This window comes from Curcuma longa, chromosome 3 (assembly GCF_044706935.1).
Source record: "Curcuma longa cultivar G26 ecotype Majalengka, Jawa Barat chromosome 3, ITB_CL_G26_1.1, whole genome shotgun sequence".
Taxonomy (NCBI): domain Eukaryota; kingdom Viridiplantae; phylum Streptophyta; class Magnoliopsida; order Zingiberales; family Zingiberaceae; genus Curcuma; species Curcuma longa.
Genome location: NC_133863.1, coordinates 15,276,448 through 15,295,261, shown reverse-complemented (window position 1 = coordinate 15,295,261; position 18,814 = coordinate 15,276,448). Strand labels below are relative to the sequence as shown.

Genomic DNA, 18,814 nt, shown 5'->3' with positions numbered 1-18,814 from the left:
AATATGTATTCATGACTAGTATTCAAGTCTCTTGATTTAGAAAATATTTTGGTATCAAAATTTATTTATTTATTTATTTTTAAAATTTCATCTCTATTTATTTAAAAGAAATTTAATTTTTTGTTTTTAAGAAACAAATAATCCTAAACTATTAATCCGTCTATTTATTCCGCTTGGAATTGGTCTATTAGGGTTTTCCGACGCCGCACGGTCTCATCGCCAATTTTTTTTTCTCTCCTTCCTTTCCTTATTCGAGAGCGAGGGGCGGAGCTCTCGCCTCCATTCCGTCTCAGGCGAACTGAATGAGCGGCTGCTCTTCCGCCGGATGGCGTCTGCTGTGGAACGGAGGGAACGTAGGCGACTGGCCTCGTCTGATAGATCTGCTTCTCCTGTTAGAGATCGGCATTCCCCACATCAGAAGGCCTCCTCTAGAAGAGAGGCGTCACCTGCTCACCTGAAGAGCTCGCGCATGTCTAGGTCGCCGTCACCGCGAACCAAGCGCTTACGAAGAGCTCAAGCAGAGAGGGACACCCATAGGGTACCAGATAGAGAGCGTGGGAGAGGTTCTGGCAGGGAAGATAACGACAAGGGGAGGCACAAAGAAAGAGTGGAAGTTGTTTCGTCGGACAGGAAATCGTCGAAGGAGAAGAATGACGCCGGTTTATCAAAATTTTCAAGCCGTGATCCTGCAAATTCCCCAAAAGGACGAAGCCACAGAGAAAGGCACAATTCACGTTCCCCTGCTAGGGCTTCCACAGCTGGAGCCCGTAATGAGGTGTCTGGTGATATCTGCCCCTTATCTATATCTCCTTTAAACTGTTTTATCATTTGATTTTAAGAGTCGACAATTATATGTCTGTAGCTATGAATCTATGCTAGCTTTATACTGAACATCATGCATGATGCTGCAGAGGTTGGTTGGACCAATGCAGTATTTCTGCGTTTATAATTCTTATTAAACACAGTTATAGGTCGAGTCCTCATTAAATCTTATTATAAACTTTATTGTAGTCTCTTGTGATTTATATTTTTTAAGATCTTGAACATGCTGAACCTTATTACTGTTATAGGTTGCTTCAAGCCTTCAATTGTAAAACTTGTTGTGATCTGAATTTTTCTTTTTTTTTTTGAGAGCTTTATTTTATTTGTTTGATGTTTTTGACATTTAGGTTTCATTTTACTATTGCCTTTTCATTTGCTTACCTCTGTTTATGCTTTACCTATATGTATATAACGTGATGTTATTTATCTGCGGCATAGTATACTGTCAGTCTTTATATCATGCTATCTTGTCTATGCTGCTTCATTTATTTATAAATTCTTAACCAGTTTATCCTTTGTTTCAGGTCGAGAGGAAGACTGGGCCTGCTGAATATTCCAGGTTTTTGTGTATTCCATCAAATAAGACACCCTCTATAATTCTGTATCTGTTAACTTATATGATTTCTGTTTGCTAGAGATTTTATCTTGGTCTGTGGATTATAAATTCGAGCAGGCAATGTTTATTACACTGTTTGTGACAAATTGTTCTTTCAATTTACCCTGGAAAAAAAATTTCATGCAGGAACAATGAAAATGATTCTGTTGCAAAGATGAAGGAAGCTGAGAAGGCACTGGAAGCAAAAGAAAAGGTTTGCATTGTCATATATCATCTTGCTCTTCATATATATGCATTATGTATAATATTATGGTGCAGTAGTTTATGATAACCATGTACCTTGATACATGCTAAATAACTTGGAACATGAACTGATGAAAGGCATGCTGCAACATTGAGACTTGTAACATGAAAGTCATTTTTCTTGTAAACTCTCTCTTTGTGCATGGAATATTTGGTTGTTTGTAATCTCATCTGATTTTCACTTATTTTGACCTTTCAGGTTTCTGATAGACTGTTCCTTCTCTCAATATCTTTTAAATGACCTTATGTTAAAGTCTTCCTTATCAATGATTTCACTCCATATTCTTGACTAATAAGAAACCATTTAGCACTTATAACTTCTGGAGTATCTACCCATCATGTCCTTGACCATGATGCAAGTTAGCTAGTCTTATTTTGTACATCCAATACATTCTTCCATGTTGTAGATTTACTTCTCAAGATGTGCTCAAGAGCTTTTGCACAATTTTCACTTTTTTTTGTTCCTGCAGCAAAAACCATCATTTGAGCTGTCTGGGAAGCTTGCTGAGGAAACTAATAAAGTTAGAGGTGATTTCTTAGCAGTTAGAATTCTTCTGAAACAATTGGACTTCTATAAATATATTCATTTTTGGTATTTCCTGGAAACAAAACAATCTGTCATTCACCTTCATTTCTGATGTACATATGCTTACATAGGCTAACTTTCTCTCTGGGATAATTCTCAGTTTTGGCTTGTTTTGCTTATATAGGTGTTACTTTATTATTTAATGAACCTCCCGATGCTCGCAAGCCGGATATCAGATGGCGATTATATGTTTTCAAGGCTGGAGAAATGCTCAATGGTAAGTTTGCACCTCTCATCCAAATGAATCATAGACGTATTAGTAATCATTCATGAATAATGGTGCACTTCTTTGCAATGGAGATCATATTGTCTAGTTTTATTGGTTCAACTTCAGTCTTAAGAACCATTCTTAATACTATGAAGTTTCCAGAAGGCTGGCATGCATCATGATGAGAATTTTTTACTCATATCCTGGTGGTTTATTTGCCTGGAACCGTATTAGGTTCTCAAGAAAGCTATTGATGAAACACAAACCCCTTGGATTTAGTTAGGTTATTTGCTGCTGTCTTAAGAATTTGCATTAGTTATTACATCACGATTCTGGGGTGTTTTTTCACATATTAGGAGGTACCCACATAGTGGTAATTTGGCAGAAATTATCCACAACCATGACGATGATAAATATTAAAGAAGAAAATACTGCATTGCCAAAATATGCATTTTATACTTTTTTTTCAATTAATAGAACAAACTTAAAGTGTAACTAAAATCATCTAATACAATAAAGGGTAGTATTAAACAGAGTATTTCATTTGACAAATGAATCAAATACAACAAGCGGTACAGGAACAAAAGAGTAAACAAGATGAATAGTAAGAAAGCATAAAAAAGGAAAATTTTGCTTTTAGCATGTTGGGGAAAATCTTAAAGCAACTCTCATTACCTGAAACCAACTAGGACTTAAAATTTGCCATAGCTTCCAAAATTGGAGGGCAAGGGAAATACAGAATAAACACAAATTGCTAAAGGGGTAAATAGGAAAGATATGAATAAATTGTAATCTTAATTAAAACTTTTAGTGAGCTATGATTCTCATGTCAATTTTTGGGTTCTACTTGAGCATATAGTCAAATCTCAAATTTTATATCATTATTTGATAATTATACACGTATTCTGATCCATCTATAGTCAATTAATCTTATAAGAAGAAAATCAACTAAGAAGTGAATCAATAAAGCCATATCCTGAAAGTATAAATAGTTTCATTGACACGTGGGCTAAATCCCTCACCAATTCTCACCAATGCTCTCATAAAAGTGTAGCTTAAAATTGTCACTTTTTAGTACTTCGTCATCTATTATGGTCATTTACTCCTTTACATTTAGTCCTTCTAGAACTTTTAAATTCAAGTGTAATTCCAATTTAAGTGTTGACTGTTCCCGATCAACAGAGCCTCTCTATGTTCACCGGCAGACTTGCTACCTTTTCGGTAGAGAAAGGAGGGTAGCAGACATTCCAACTGATCATCCATCTTGTAGCAAGCAACACGCAGTTATTCAGTATAGGTTAGATTGCTAGCCTAATTATTTCCGGATGATGCTTTTAAATCTTTTCTGAATCCATTTAACATTTTTGTTCAGGCTTGTGGAAAAGGAGCAACCAGATGGTTTGATGTCGAAGCAAGTAAGGTAGTATACCAAAAAAATTAGCTTTGTTCAATCTAATTTGTTAAGTAAGATATTTAAGTATAATGATATCATATGTTAATTCTTGACTTTTTTCCGTTTCAGACCTTATTTGATGGATCTAGGGAGCACAAATGGAACTTTTGTCAATGTAAGATTAACTACTTCCCACTATTTTTTATTTGTTTGAAATCTGCATCAAGAGTCCAAATCAAACTATTCCGCAATCATCAGATTCATTTGTTATTTGATTATGTAGGATAACCGCGTTGAGCCACAGCGTTATTATGAACTTTTTGAGAAGGATACAATTAAGTTTGGCAATAGCAGGTATGGTTAATGGTTTTAGATTTATCTTCCAGATGTCATGTTCTATTTGAATCAGAACTTTTATCAATGATTCTACTGGTGATCTTAACATTAGTCTTTGTTATATGTAGTCGGGAATATGTCTTGTTGCATGAGAATTCAACCACATGAGCACCCATGCATTGAAGTACCAACACAGTAGATGATCAGCAAACACATTTTCGATCTCTGGAGCTTCATAACTAATCCATCGAAGTTGTCTACCTTTAGCTGCTGCGTTGACTATCCAAAGCGCTGCACCCACTGCTGTTATTGTTTATAAGTGGCTCAACAACCTTTCATTCACAAAATAATGGTCTGATATTTCCCCATGTTGAGCTGAATGCATGTGATCTTGATGACAGTGGATGGGAAATGGTACTCATTGGTTTCTTATGTAGCCTGTTTCTTGCTACAAACTATATTTAAAGCAAGTCTGCAAATGAGTTTCGTGTGTTAGCGGGTTTGCAGAAGGCCGAATGTATTCAGTACTGGTAAGGGATTGTTAAGTTTCATATTTTGAGAGTTTGCAGAAAGGAATGCACCCAGTTCTAGTATTGTAAAGTTGCTAAAATGTTTAGGCATGGAAGGAACTGGGTCATGAATACTGTTGACTCATTGAGCTGTTTATATTCTTTTCTGCAATTGTGTGGGCATCATGTTTTTTTTATGTTGCTCCTATTGCTTCGGTTTATGATTTTCACTTTCTACATTGCACCAATAGACAATTTTGAGGCTGGAAAGCAATTGTAGTTATCTGGAATACATATGCCTGTAAGCTTTAGATTGACAGAGGCTAACTTTAAATTCTCCAAGTGGTGAATAATCCACCGCTACAGGGATAGGAACAGAGAACTTGATACAAGCTCCTCCAGCACTGGGAAGGCCTTTATCAGCCTTATAGCGAAACTTGCTTACCAATATATTACAGGAAAAAAACAAATTCATAAGACGTACGTAGAAGAACCCAGCTGAGGAAAGGAAGTTCTTCGACAGGAGGGAAGACTTTCATGATGCTACAACTGAATAATTCAATATTATATATTTTTGACAATTTTCTTTCACTAGTTCAACTTGGACCCCAATGATGGCTGATGATTAACTCTTTTAGGTTGGAGTGAGGCTGGAATGCTTGGAGAACACTTTCATTCCTTTTAATATTCTCATTCTCATCATCATCAGGCGACCAACACAGCTCCAATTTTTCAAGGTACGTGTTCTTTGTTGTCTAACATGGTTTCTTTTGCTTCTTTCTCGTCTATGACAGTTTGAAGAGATCTTCCAAGTTGATTAAAGATGCCATAGTTCATTTATCTGCCCCGACTTTTCTTGAACTTTATTAAAGCCCTTCAATTCCTGTAGTGATGTAAAGAGCCCGATTCTATGTTTTGGTAGTAACTACTTGCCTCAGAAGAAAGGATAGGAATCAATCATCAATATAAGCTTGTCGGAGAAGAATGCTTTGAGCTGCCATCATTCTTCTCATCGAATGGAGGATGATGACGAAAAGCGTGTCATATGGCTGGTAAATTTTTATGATTTATTATTATTTTTAAAAATGATAGTAAAAAATTATTTTAAAAAATGTTAATTTGTTCAAAAATAAACAGCATCACCCAACCCGTGGTAGCTCGTGGAGTAAAGGAACAGTAAAGAGCTGGATATGGTACCATCCAGGTCATGTGATCATATCCATATGATATGAACATTTTTGATTCTACACTCCATTTTATTATTTCTCAAATGATGCACTGATCTAAATAAAATAAAATAAAACAAATTTGCTAGCAAAGAATAATTTCATCAAGTAATGTTTATCTTCGAGTACTTAAAAATTGGGGTAAAGTATAAATTATCAAAAATCTGAAACTGGAAATGGAAAAAATAAACTAACAAATTCTGGAGCAAATTGAAAAACCTCTCTATGAAACACGAGTTCAATTCGGCGTCGCTCATTGAATGTTTGACCGCGGGGATGGTGGCGGCGGATGTGTCAAAATTTTGACAGACCAAGTCAATGATTACGTGTCCACGTGTGAATTTAAGTTTCTCATTGTGGAGGCGCAGTCTGTAGACAACCACATGTGGATTCTATGCGGTATTTTTTTTTAACCTGAGCCTAAGCACGACACAATATTAAAAATAAAAACAGGAAATAACATTAATTCTCTTCTCTCATTTTACTTCTACACTATTTTCCTTGTGTTTTCCAAAAATATTCTTCATCCCTCCCTTTTAATTTAAATTTTAAATAATGCTTGTCCGCACAGCCGCATGGGTGGAACCCACCGTATAAAAAATAAAAACTCTTTTCCTCTTTGCCTGCTTCTCTTGCAGTTCCTTTGGCCTCTCTATGCGGGATAAAAGAGGAACCCATCCCCCGGCTTTCACCACCGCCGCCAGATGAGAGAATTTCCAGCCTCCGCCTTGGCGGTGATCGCGACCCTGACGGCTCTCATCGGCCCCGCCCACGCCACAGGCTCCTCTTCCACCCTAGCCATCTCCCACGGTTCCGCCACCGTCTGCGGCGTCGTCGCTGGCACCTCGCACCAAGACATTCAGTGCGCTCGCGCTTCCGCCTCCTCCTTCTCCTCTCCATTCCTCCTCTCCCCCAACGCTTCATTCTCCTCCATCTCTGCCGGCCGGGACTCCATCTGCGGCCTTTGGGCCGGCGGAACCGCCTTCCTTTGCTGGAACGCGACTTCCTCCTCCAGCACCACCTTCCCCGCGAGGCGCGTCTACGAAGGCTCCACCGCCCTCGAAGAACTCGCGGTCGGCGAAGTCCATATCGCCGCTCTCGATCGGAACCGTACCTTCATTGAGTGGTGGCGATCCGATGGCCGATTCCCCTCCAACATCTCCGGATCCTACCATTCTCTCGCCTCCGGTCGTGATTTCTCCTGCGCCCTAATTTCCAACGGCTCCCTGCGCTGCTGGGGGCCGCGCGGGGGTGAAATCGAGGCGGACTTCGCCGATTCCACCATGTCGACCATCGCCGCCGGAGATTCTCACGTCTGCGGCATCGACACCGTAGGCCGCCTTATTTGCGGAGGCAACAACGACGCAGGGCAGTCGACGCCGCCCTCGAGCCCGGCGTTCGAGTTCGGGGGACTAGCGCTGGGTGAGAAACATTCTTGCGCGGTGAGGAATTCCAACGGCACTGTCATCTGCTGGGGCGGCGGCGTCGGTGGTGAATACACACCGGCTAACGCCACCTCCTTCGTGCTAGTTGTTGCCGGCGGTAATCTAAGCTGCGGCCTTGCGACGGCGAACTTTAGCGTGCTCTGTTGGGGCACAAACAGAAGCAGCCTGACGGTAACTTTACCGTTGCCGAGAATTCTTCCTGGAATTTGCACTTCCAATCAAAGCTCCTGCCTTTGCGGGCTCTTCCCGGATTCCGAGACATTGTGTTCTGATTCTAGAGTCATATGCAACCGCTGTGATGGCAGAATCCAGCCATCAACTCCACCTCATCTTTCGTCACCAGACTCACCGCCGTCACTTCTGCCGCTGCCACCACCCACTTCGTCGAAGAGGATGAACAGGAGGTGGCTGGCCTTCGCAATTGTAGGTTCAATCGGGGCATTTTCCGGCATCTGCTCCATTCTCTATTGCATTTGGTTCGGCGTTTGCCGGCAAAAGAAGGTTCACAACTCAGTTCAGCCCACCATTGTGGCACCTAGAACAAGTGCATCCTATGCTCCTCATTCCTCCGCCATTGGCGTCAGAACGAGCCCTTCCACCTCCCCTTCTGGATCACGGTCGCGAACGTTCTGGCGCCAAGGATCGCGTATCATGAGGCGACAAAGGAGCGGCCCCTCCTCGTTCAAGGAACGCCCTGAGGAGTTCAGCTTCTGTGATCTCGCCGTGGCCACGAAAAACTTCTCCTCGGAGGCCAAACTTGGCGCGGGGAGCTTCGGGACAGTGTACAAAGGGAAACTGCCCGACGGCCGTCAGGTGGCAATCAAAAGAAGCGAATCGGGGCCGCGGACAAAGAAGTTCCAGGAGAAAGAAAGCGCTTTCGAGTCGGAGCTCGCGTTCCTCTCTCGGCTTCATCACAAACACTTGGTCGGACTGGTAGGCTACTGCGAGGAGAGGGAAGAGAGGCTCTTAGTCTACGAGTACATGAAGAATGGTGCTCTATATGATCATCTGCACCCAAAGAATGAAGACAGCTCAAGTGTCTTGAACTCATGGAAGATGAGAATCAGAGTGCTGTTGGATGCAGCGAGAGGGATCGAGTACCTTCACAATTACGCCGTGCCTCCCATCATTCACCGCGACATCAAGTCTTCCAACATATTGCTCGATGCAAATTGGCTGGCTCGGGTTTCTGACTTTGGCCTATCGCTGTTGGGACCAGAGTCCGGCGATGTCCATTTCTCGATGAAGGCCGCCGGGACGGTGGGCTATATGGACCCTGAGTACTACGGAATGCACCTTTTAACTGTCAAGAGCGATGTCTACGGTCTAGGAGTGGTGATGCTTGAGGTGCTCACCGGAAAAAGAGCAATCTTTAAGGATGAGGAGAGTGGTAATCCAACGAGCATTGTGGATTATGCAGTGCCATCCATTGTGGCAGGAGAGATCAACAAGGTGCTCGATCTAAGAGTCGGCCAACCAGGACCGAATGAGGTTGAGGCCGTAGAGCTGGTGGCCTACACCGCCGTGCACTGTGTCACTCCGGAGGGCAAAAATCGACCAAGCATGACTGACATCGTTGCCAATCTGGAGAGCGCATTGTCGCTTCTCCTCGACGGAAGCCGTGGAAGCGTTTCCAGTGCATGCATGTCCTGTCCTTCAACAGATTGACCTGAATTTTTCTCGCAAAACAGAAGGTTTCCCTCCCTACAATTCATCCCTGAGACTTGCAGATGTTGGTCGATCCATGAATGTCTCAAACAGATAAATTTTTTTGTATATTACTTTGTTTGTTTAGTCCGATTTACATTGTTTCAAAAATGAAACAGAGATCGTATTCATTAAGATTCTGAAAGAAAGCCTTAATTCTGATTTGTTAAGCACACCGACAATGAACAAATTGCTTGCTGTTTATCTGGTAGGAAAATGGTAGGAGAGGGCAAACGGAATGTTTCCATTTCTAGTTGCTGTTGGCTCTGCAAGATTCTTCAGATACACTAATTCTTAATTGTCATACCAAAACCTTTTCTAGTGTCATTTCTGATCAATCTCGTGCTGTATGTTGAAGCCATCAACCCCTCAGAAACAAAATTGAATCACCATGAAACAGATACAAATTGATATCGTTTCTCTCAAGCCAATTGAAGCTGGTAATGAATGAGACTGATGGTGCCAACGCTAAGCAGGAAATGAGCCAGCCTTTGTTGACTTTGGCCGAGGAGGTGCTTCAGATCAACTTGCCTACTCTCAAGATCTAAAAACGAAAAAAATGAAGACACCATCTACTTGTGTTCTAGTCAATTTTGTGTTTCTTAATTGACATATATATTCTTTTCATAGATTTGAATGCCATTATTTTGCAGAACAAGCTAGAGAAGAAAGAGCACAAGAGAGATGCACAGAATGGGAACTCTAATATCATCTTCAGACTACACCATCATGTTTCCTTTGTCAAGCAGTTCAAAATCATGTCCCACAGGTAGGTGAACCATCCTTTTCTTTTAGCTTGCAGCTTCTATATACTAATATATGTCATGTCCGACCTAATAAATGTGCCTCTTTTGCCATTTTTAACTGCAGTAATATCCACTAAAGCTCAGTTTCTTTGATAGCATAATCTAGTGGATATCATGTTCTTTCCATATTCCAGTAGGTGCCGACCTCAAGCGGCTCAAAAGAGTGTCTACATTACTACATAGCTTTAGGGAGGTATGTTTTATATTGAACTCATGATTGTTATTTGAGTTAATTTGTTATCATAATTAGCATAACAGAGGACCCCTCCAACCCCAACTAGAAGCATAATGAGAGTATTATTAGGCTTGAGGTTTGAGTTTATTCTCTCCTTTAATTTATATCATCGTCGATGAGCATATAACATAAAATACTCTACTCGAAGGTCCATCGATCATTGATCACCATGTGCACTACTCTCCCTCGTCCATAATTTTGTATTTACTTTTTTCGACTTAATTTTAACATAAATTCGTTTGAAATCCTTGTATTTAGTTTGAATGAGAGATTGTTTGGTTAGAAGAAGATATATATTTACATCTCTATATGTTAGATATGCTTGAAGGAGGTTAGTATGTTAGGACTAAACCATTAGATACCCTATGGATCAAAGTGTTTTGTTAGTATCAAGATAGGAGGGGCCATTAATTAATGATCTAGAAAAGTATAAACTATCTTAATGACAATATTACGAAATTGGCATCTCATTTGTTGTTAATTAGCCCGATTAATTATTTTTTTAAGAACTAATGTCATGACTATTGAATAGCTAGTAGCCATAAGAATCTTTAAATATCACAAAATGCTACAATAAGGTATTTTATTTCATGATCAAGGTCATCTTTACATCATGAACATTTTTGATGCAAACTAGATACATTCTCATAAAGATAAATTTATTTTTGGATATTACATCTTTTTCATGAAGTAATTTGGTTATTGTTAAGAACAAGAAATAAATAGTTTTAATTAGACTAACACTCTGTTTGGATGGGGTGAGGGAAGATTCATTAACGGAAGGGGAAGGAAGGGGAAGGGAGGGAAAGGAAGGGGAAGGGAGGTATTTATATTTTTCTTGTTTGGGAGGAAAGAAAGGTTCATTAACGTAACATGTGCTACCTTGTTTGGGAGGAAGGGGAAGAAAATGAAGGTTAAATATATAAAATTATAAAAATATCCTTACTTGTTAAAATAGATCTATAATAATTTAGAAATAATTGTTCGTTAGGTATTTTATTTTATCTAATGCCTTATAACTATTCGTTCAATGAGTTCGTCAATCGAAATTATAAACTAAATATATAAAATTATAAAAATATCTTTATTTTTTAAAATAAATCTATATGTAAAAAAATATATATAGCTCATAAGATTAATAAAAATTAATATTTACAACTTAAATAAATAAAAAATTTAAAAAATAATAAGTAGATATATAAAAAATATGTGAAATACAAAATTTATACATTTTGGTACGATAAAAGATAAATCAATATTTTTATATATATTTTTATAAAAATTTACTTTATATATATATTTTTATAAAAATTTATTGATGTAAAAATTTATGACGAAGGTTAACATCGAGGAGTGCGAGTGACGATTACGTTATGTGACGAAGAGCAACGGTGCAAAAATCTAATAGATAAGTTATTTTAATAATTAATATTTTAATATAAGGGTAAAATTGGAATAAATATATTTTCACATTTCCTTCCCTTCCTTACATCCCAAATCGGAGTGTAAGAAATTGTGTCTATTTATGGCTATGCAAGGGGAAAGCTTACCCTTCCTTCCCCTTCTCTCTCCTTCCCTCACTTCTTTACAAACAAGGTTACAAATTCCCTTCCCCTTATTTACCCTTCCTTCCCCTTCCCTCGCCTCCTCCCAAACAAGCCGTAAGTGGAAAGATAAAGTAGAGTCATCCATGACTTAATTTAAGACGAAGAAGAACTAATCTATATTGCTACAATTTGCTTTCGAAAAAAAAAAATCTCTAGCATGTTTCTTCTTCTTTTTGGATTGAAGAATGATGTTAGTCCTGCAACGTAACCCCCACAGCACATCACAGCACATCACTCGTAAAGATACTTGAACAAGATCACAGAACATAAACCATCCCAACCTCAAGAAGGGATGCAGCAGGGACGCGCAGAGAGACATCCGGTCCTCGGCAATTTCTTTTCAAGAAGTCGTAAGCAACATTGATTGCCAACTTCTTCATGATCGATGACCCTGGCTTTGCTTCAACGTGCGAACGCCCAAGTATAAATGCACACCCAGATTCACGGGCTGCCAGTAGATCCTCCAGCTCTTCTATTGCAGTATTCTCTGACAAAGCCGAGTTACCTCTTTCCTCTAGCAGGAACCTGACCTTCTTTCTTGCACTTGCGTCTGCTGATTCTATCGTGTCTTCCATGCTGGAGAGCTCAGCTGCTGCATTGTTTCGATAGTGCACATGCTCATTGCTTCCGATGACAGTAAGTGATCTATTCTCCAAACTGTTTGCTGACTCGCTTGATGTTTTGAGTAGTATAAACTCTGATAAACTTGCAATGAGCTCAGATTCAAAAGAGTTAATGTCCTGGTGAACGTCACGATATCCATAACGTACAATACATCTGTAAGAACGATGACTAGGCGGTCCAACACGTCCGACGAGGAATCTCTCAGAAGAAGGCACAAATGGGACAGGAACAGATTTGACACAGACAAAGACTAGGATGTGGTGGAATGCTGGGAGATTGGTGACGAAGCGTGAGAAGTTAGCAGGCACACCAGATATGATATCGGTGAAAACAAGGCCGATGCCGGGAACACGAACGATGCCAAGTTTATCTCCGAGGGCGAGGAGCCAGTCTAAGGAGACCTTGTTATATAGGTCATACTCGTATTTCTTGATTCTGGCATAATGCCAAACAAACATAACTGTCATGAGAAAGAGAGCAAGTAGGATGGGAAGCCAGGCACCCTCGAGGAACTTGATGAGCGAGGCAGAGAAATAAAGGATCTCAATGGAGCCAAAGAAGAGTAGAAATGTGAGGGCTACTAATGGAGGCTTCTGCCAGCAAAGGATCATAACTAGGGAAGTGAGGCATGTGGTCACCAGCATAACTGTGATGACTGCCAGTCCTGCAATACCAACAAACAGAAAAATGAGTCACGATCAAAGAGATCTGGCTAGGAAGATGGATCGCAAGGTTCATTTATTGTACAAGTCATGTGCTCGAATAACTACAGTGCAAGTTTCAAAATTATGGATATAAAGTTATACTCAGAATTTCATACCCAGTAAAAATGACTTGTATTTCGCTTTTTAATGCATGATCATATCCTACAACTATACGGTAGAATCTAACAGCAATCAGTGAATATGTTGAGCCAATATATGAGTTGCTCAAGTAGCAATATGATGTGAATAGTCTTCAAATTATTTCTTTTATATACTTCATCATGTTGATTTTTTTCCCCCATTAATCCCTTAGGATCAGTCTTGGTCTTATAAGGAACTAAGGGCTTGATAAGTATCTCTTCAATTATATATCTTAGGATGCAAATGCATTTACAGACTAAATCCAATCCAACATAGGTAAAGAGAAGGAATTGGGGAAACAATGTAATTCAATGAAAATAGACAGAGAAGCTATATCTGCATACCAGAAGCATTTCCCATGCGCTTTATGTCTCTAAATCCAACAGCAACAGCAATACAGAGGATCATAAGCATCCAATTGATCTCAGGTATATAGATTTGCCCATGAATTTTTTCAGATGTGTGAATCACTTTGACTCTTGGAAAGCATCCAAGAGATTGACTCTGATTAATGATTGAAAATGTTCCGCTAATAATTGCTTGGCTCCCGACTACTGAAGCTAGTATTGCTATCACAAGTACAGGCCATCTTATGCATTCTTCAGAAACAATCATAACTAAAATTTAGTCTCTATAAAATAAGAAAAACTCAACAAACTGAATACGAAGTTGCATAATAGCAAGAAATCATCACATGAATTTAGAGTGTGTACCTGGAACTGATGCATAAAATCCAATTGGGTGATTGGTGTAAGGGTTATGATTCATTGACAAGAAAGCAGCTTGGCCCATATATGCCAAAATCAACGAGGGATATACCAGGAAAGTAAAAGCAATCTGCAATAACCATATTAGGCACGAGTTCCATAGTGAAAGATAAAGAAAATTGATATCAAATTGATATTTGCAGAAAAAAGAACCTGAATTGCAGTGTATGAGAAATGGCCAAGATCTGCAAACATTGCCTCTGATCCTGTTATCATGCAATAATACAGCAATAATTTTAGTCGATGTGCTGGTAAATGGTGGAACTTCCATAATGTTTACTGGAAAGTGGAACCATCAAAAAAGCAATCTATGTGATAATACAGACAGGCACCCAGATATGCAAATCCAACTCAACATTGTTTTATCAACATTGGTTCACTCAAGTTGATATCATAGGAAAAGACTAGGCATAAATCAGATGGCTAATTTTTTATTATTAATTTAGTGAAAAATACAATGAATTAAAGAATGAGTGAAAAGAGACACTTAGTTGTACGATGTGCAGTGGAACTTTATTCATGTTTAAAATAAAAAGATACAGCACTTGGTCAGGTTTTATTCAAGATTTACTTACAAGGGAAAATTACAAAGGTTTTTGGGAGTTGATGAGGCATGGTAACCGGGAGAGGCTCAAAAATTGGAAATAAAAGGATCCTCAAGAACGGCAACTGTCACATATTGCAGAAGAGGCTGTGGTCCAACGGGGATGAGAATAATTCTTGAAGCCTTTTTCATATGTGCTACCATGTATTATCTATGACAACATTGGCAAGTATTACAAAATTTGAAGTTATTTGCATTTTCTTTTGTGATAAGAGTGCAAAAGTTTTAGGAATATAAAAAATTAATTAGACTCCATAGATTCCAATGTTAAATTAAATTATTGATGGTAATCCAATATAAATTTCAAAAAGTTAGTAGTTATAAACTATGTCATGATTTTTTGCATGTTGATTGTATACCTTTCTAAAAAGTCAAGAATAAAAAAAAGGTTATAGGTAAATATTTTTCAGAATTCTGTATGTTAGATTTACTTAAATTGATCATAGGTGTTTCTTCTTTTATCTCTTTTTTTTTTTTTTGCATCTTTCCATTTTTTATTTCACTAGATCAACACTTGAATGCTTTCCAAGAATGAACATATTAAAGAATTTTCACACCATTTAAATACAAACTTAACTACTAAACAGCTACCATTTAGAAAAAAAATACCTGTCATGCAAAGCAGAATTCCTCCCAAAGACATCCAGCCACCTTTTTTGGTCTTTTTCAAGAACTTAAACATGTAGTATGGGGAAAGTGCTTGATATACATGTGGGTTCCAGTGAACAATATTGTATATCCCAAGTCCACTTATGCACAATAGCCAGGTTAGAACGATTGGTGCGAAGAGAATTCCAACCCGATGAGTTCCAAAGTGTTGAAGTGCAAACAAACATAAAAATATGAAACATGTTATGGGAACCACAGCATCTGCACATGGAATCAAATTCTGACGTATAATGAACTTGGTGTCTAATTAGAAGATAGAAATTAAAGAACTAGTAATGTACTTGGTGTCTAATTATAAGATAGAAATTAAAGAACTAGTAATGTACTTGGTGTCTAATTATAAGATAGAAATTAAAGAACTAGTCGAGTGAAGTCCTCTTGTTCCAGTTATCTTGGATTATTCCAATTTGTCAACTAATGTCTCTAAAAATGTCATCACTCATGGACCATGGTATAAGAAACAAAAACTTGTCAAAAGTATGGTAGTGCCAGAATTTGTAGGTTTGTAATATTACGGTTTGAATTCAGTTCATTTGGTATGTTAGTCATAGTGCTGAACTCAGATGACTACCTTGCAGAAGCTAAGTTTTAGATAACTGTGATTATCATAAAATTATGGTAGATAACCATGCAAACTCTGTTACACTAAGTGTAATCAGGAATAAGGAAAAAGCACTAGAGAAATAGCTAAGTGAAGAAGTATTTTTTCTATATAATTAAATGGTTTTTCACAATCAGATAGCTGCAGCCTTAAGCATGTGAGTTCTGTCCATGCACTCATATAGCTTGGATTCAGCTACAAGAAAGCAGCACAGGAGGGGAAAAAAAGTCATATATGGGACAATCAGGGTTGTAAGTGGGAGAACAATAAAGGTTCTAATACTAACAAACTTCCTGCATATCACCAATCTGTCAATTGTTTCAACAAAAGGAATATATAAATAGAACCATATGCTAAATCCAGTTATTTGAATAATATTATTGCACACTTTCCCATTAAAACAAAACAGAGATAGAAATGAGCTTATCTAGATCAAGAATATCTAACATGATTTAAATCGTAAACTTACATTCATGATGCTCCTTCGACATTGATAGCTCAAGCCCTGAAACTGCAGAGAAAACTGGAGAAGAAATGATACCCGAATTATTGCACATTTATTGCAATTTGTACAATGGTATCATATCTATATTGCATTCTTTTCTTTTCATTCCTACCGATGAATAAATCAGTAAGATAGGTATCAGTTACTGATTAAGTTCTTGTTTTCTCCATTTGTTGATTAAGTAATTGCATTCCATATACAAAGTATTTATATTGAAGACACATGTATTATCAGTCATTTGGATGATTATTAGTTAATAGACTAGCATGAATTTTGCTACAAATATTAACATTTAGATCAAAAAAGTGAAAAGCATTGGGGATGCTATCCCAAATATCCTAGTGGAGGATTGACATATATTGAGGGGAATGCCCTCTCCTAACAACATATTACTTTATCCCTAAATTACAGCAAGGTATATATCACATAAAATTACCTGATATTGAAGGAGTGAGGATTCCATCTCCAATTACCATACAGGTACCAAGCATAACAACAATCAGCAGGGCAACATGAAGCCTTTTGTTCTTCTCGAGCCAAATTTTGATCCTTGACCTGTTTGCTATTTCTGGAGAGCATTCATACTTGTATGTAGAGAGTTCTTCATCTGCAACCTGTCTATTAGGCAGAAGGCTGACATTGGCATGTCGACAAATCAAAGAATACAAAGCAAATGTACCCCCTGCCAAATGATGAAACAGATAATAGATATCAAGTTCATTAAATAAAAGATCTCTTAAAATTCATATAAACTTACCCTCGCCATTGTCGTCGGCTCTAAGAACTATGAAGACATACTTAAAAAGGGGAACAAGTGTAAGAGTCCAGAATACAAAGGAAAGGACACCAAAAATTTCTTCATTTGTTTCTGAGTGCTTGATATCCTCTGCAAATGTACTTCTGAAGACATATAGGGGAGATATACTCAAGTCTCCATAAACAACACCCAAGCTCTGGTACGCTAAAACCAAGGTGGCCTTCCAAGAATTACCCTGGAAACCAAATAAAGCTTTCAGAAAAAATCAAAGTTCAAAAAAGGACACTGTAGTATTTCCACTAAAATTTGTCATAATCACTTGTAAATTTCAGCCTCATAATGAACTAATGAAAAATGATCACAACTAATGCATCTTTATCATATCTCAAATCTGAACCTTCAGAAATTTTGGAATCCCTCCAGTCCCAGGATCCATTTTTTCAACTCAAAACGGCTTCTTCAGATGCAATATCTTTCATTGCTACTTTCACAGGTTTCTCAGGAGAATACTACTTTCACAAAATCCTCGGCTGGGAAACAAGAAGTTTTCAGAAGATTGTTTTAAGGTTTTGAAAGCAAAGATATCCATCCAAACCGATTGCTAACCCTCTCATATTCCTGAGCTTGAAGAAGCAGTCACCAAGTGAATAATCTTGCTAATTTCCTCCGTCAGGCACTTCAACGCTCCACGTTCTTAATCATAGCACAACAAAAATCCATTCTAATCTGCAATTTAATAAAAAAAGATTTAATGTGGATAGAAATAAAAATCATGAGAAGGATAAATCTATCAACAGAATCCAAAGTATGCTTTTGGCATGCACAACCTAGATTCTACCACCTCCACACCCAAGATTATCAGTAAGCAAGTGGATTTACAGTTAAAAAAGGGAAGTATGGCAAAAAATTAAGGGATAACGAACAAAAGACACTGAAGCCATCCTAATACCACGAAGAATGGCAAAAACTAAAGGGAGCAAAATCACGGGAAGAGGTATTGCATCAAAGTGTTCAATCATCCAGACACTCCAGTCCAGTACGACCACACTTAGAACTGGTGGCATTAATGAGCTAACTTAGAAAACAAAATTTTCATCGCAAACTTACTTATCCCAACAGCAAAAGTTGTTCTAAAATCTACTTATACAAACAGCTTCATCCTTTTCACAGAAGCGTTTCTGTCAAACTCGAACTCGAAGGAATTTAGAAATGTACATTGAGATAACAGAAGGGAAGATGCCTCTTTTACTCCATATTTTACTCGTAATGAATGCGAGAAGGGAAGCACAAACCAGCATGTGGCTGGAGAAGATCGGATTGGACGAGTCGGTGTGGGCCAAACCACGTGGAGCACTGCTGCTGCGTAAGTGCGGTGCGCCAGAGCCGAAAGCGATCTTTACCCGTCACGCGTACCGCTCAGAAAGCGACCAAACCCTAATCCTCGAAACCATCACCTTTTCTCCCCCTTTTCCTTGTGCTTGCCCCTTATTTTTGTCTTCATGTCTACCGCAACGCTTCTTATAACAGCTAGTGCACTCCAAATCTCACAGGTGGAGACTCTACCACTGCAAAGAAGAAAGGAAAGTTTGGACCTTTGAGCTCGATTTGAATCCGATCTTGATAATCAATACACAAACTGACAAGTTCCATATGAAAGCCTCCGCTGTGCTTCCAGTCCTCCCTCGTGTTCTATCGACAGTCTA

At 38.5% G+C, this 18,814-nt stretch overlaps 3 protein-coding genes across 5 annotated transcripts; 2 read left to right on the top strand and 1 right to left on the bottom strand.

Moving 5' to 3' along the window:
• Positions 1 to 209: 209 nt before the first annotated feature.
• Positions 210 to 4,910, top strand: LOC141824436 (FHA domain-containing protein DDL). The gene is made up of 10 exons (XM_074711722.1): positions 210 to 775; positions 1,347 to 1,381; positions 1,565 to 1,631; positions 2,152 to 2,209; positions 2,392 to 2,484; positions 3,658 to 3,772; positions 3,848 to 3,895; positions 3,998 to 4,043; positions 4,152 to 4,222; positions 4,333 to 4,910. The coding sequence occupies exons 1-10, from the start codon at positions 326 to 328 to the stop codon at positions 4,370 to 4,372; spliced, it is 1,023 nt and encodes a 340-aa protein (XP_074567823.1). The 5' UTR covers positions 210 to 325; the 3' UTR covers positions 4,373 to 4,910.
• A 1,733-nt stretch (positions 4,911 to 6,643) lies between these two features.
• Positions 6,644 to 9,235, top strand: LOC141824722 (putative serine/threonine-protein kinase-like protein CCR3). Its single transcript, XM_074712050.1, has one exon. It carries the CDS (start codon positions 6,644 to 6,646, stop codon positions 9,050 to 9,052), a length of 2,409 nt encoding a protein of 802 aa, XP_074568151.1. The 3' UTR covers positions 9,053 to 9,235.
• Positions 9,236 to 11,832: 2,597 nt separating this feature from the next.
• On the bottom strand, positions 11,833 to 18,361 carry LOC141825060 (putative potassium transporter 8). 3 transcript variants are annotated; one of them, XM_074712435.1, is made up of 11 exons: positions 18,327 to 18,361; positions 17,718 to 17,837; positions 17,509 to 17,641; positions 17,112 to 17,346; positions 16,791 to 17,036; positions 16,319 to 16,372; positions 15,189 to 15,449; positions 14,129 to 14,181; positions 13,922 to 14,045; positions 13,553 to 13,807; positions 11,833 to 13,027 (listed from the first exon to the last, which is right to left on the bottom strand). In XM_074712435.1, exons 3-11 carry the CDS (start codon positions 17,545 to 17,547, stop codon positions 11,997 to 11,999), a joined length of 2,298 nt encoding a protein of 765 aa, XP_074568536.1. In that variant the 5' UTR covers positions 17,548 to 17,641; positions 17,718 to 17,837; positions 18,327 to 18,361; the 3' UTR covers positions 11,833 to 11,996. The 3 variants fall into 3 exon arrangements, with proteins under 3 accessions (XP_074568536.1, XP_074568534.1, XP_074568535.1); XM_074712433.1 differs by lacking the exon at positions 18,327 to 18,361 and adding an exon at positions 18,219 to 18,286; XM_074712434.1 differs by lacking the exon at positions 18,327 to 18,361 and adding an exon at positions 18,219 to 18,286 and having other exon boundaries at positions 17,509 to 17,837.
• Between the last annotated feature and the right edge of the window lie 453 nt (positions 18,362 to 18,814).

What these genes read in the sequence shown, in the direction of transcription:
- LOC141824436 (XM_074711722.1), top strand. Translation starts at nt 326, where the DNA reads ATGGCGTCTGCTGTGGAACGGAGGGAACGTAGGCGACTGGCCTCGTCT. An exon ending in CAGCTGGAGCCCGTAATGAG is followed by an intron (nt 776 to 1,346) that starts GTGTCTGGTGAT and finishes CCTTTGTTTCAG; the next exon opens with GTCGAGAGGAAGACTGGGCC. An exon ending in TTGATGTCGAAGCAAGTAAG is followed by an intron (nt 3,896 to 3,997) that starts GTAGTATACCAA and finishes TTTCCGTTTCAG; the next exon opens with ACCTTATTTGATGGATCTAG.
- LOC141825060 (XM_074712435.1), bottom strand. Translation starts at nt 17,547, where the DNA reads ATGGATCCTGGGACTGGAGGGATTCCAAAATTTCTGAAG. An exon ending in AGCCGACGACAATGGCGAGG is followed by an intron (nt 17,037 to 17,111) that starts GTAAGTTTATAT and finishes ATCATTTGGCAG; the next exon opens with GGGGTACATTTGCTTTGTAT. An exon ending in CCTCACTCCTTCAATATCAG is followed by an intron (nt 16,373 to 16,790) that starts GTAATTTTATGT and finishes TTTCTTCTCCAG; the next exon opens with TTTTCTCTGCAGTTTCAGGG.
- LOC141824722 (XM_074712050.1), top strand. Translation starts at nt 6,644, where the DNA reads ATGAGAGAATTTCCAGCCTCCGCCTTGGCGGTGATCGCGACCCTGACG.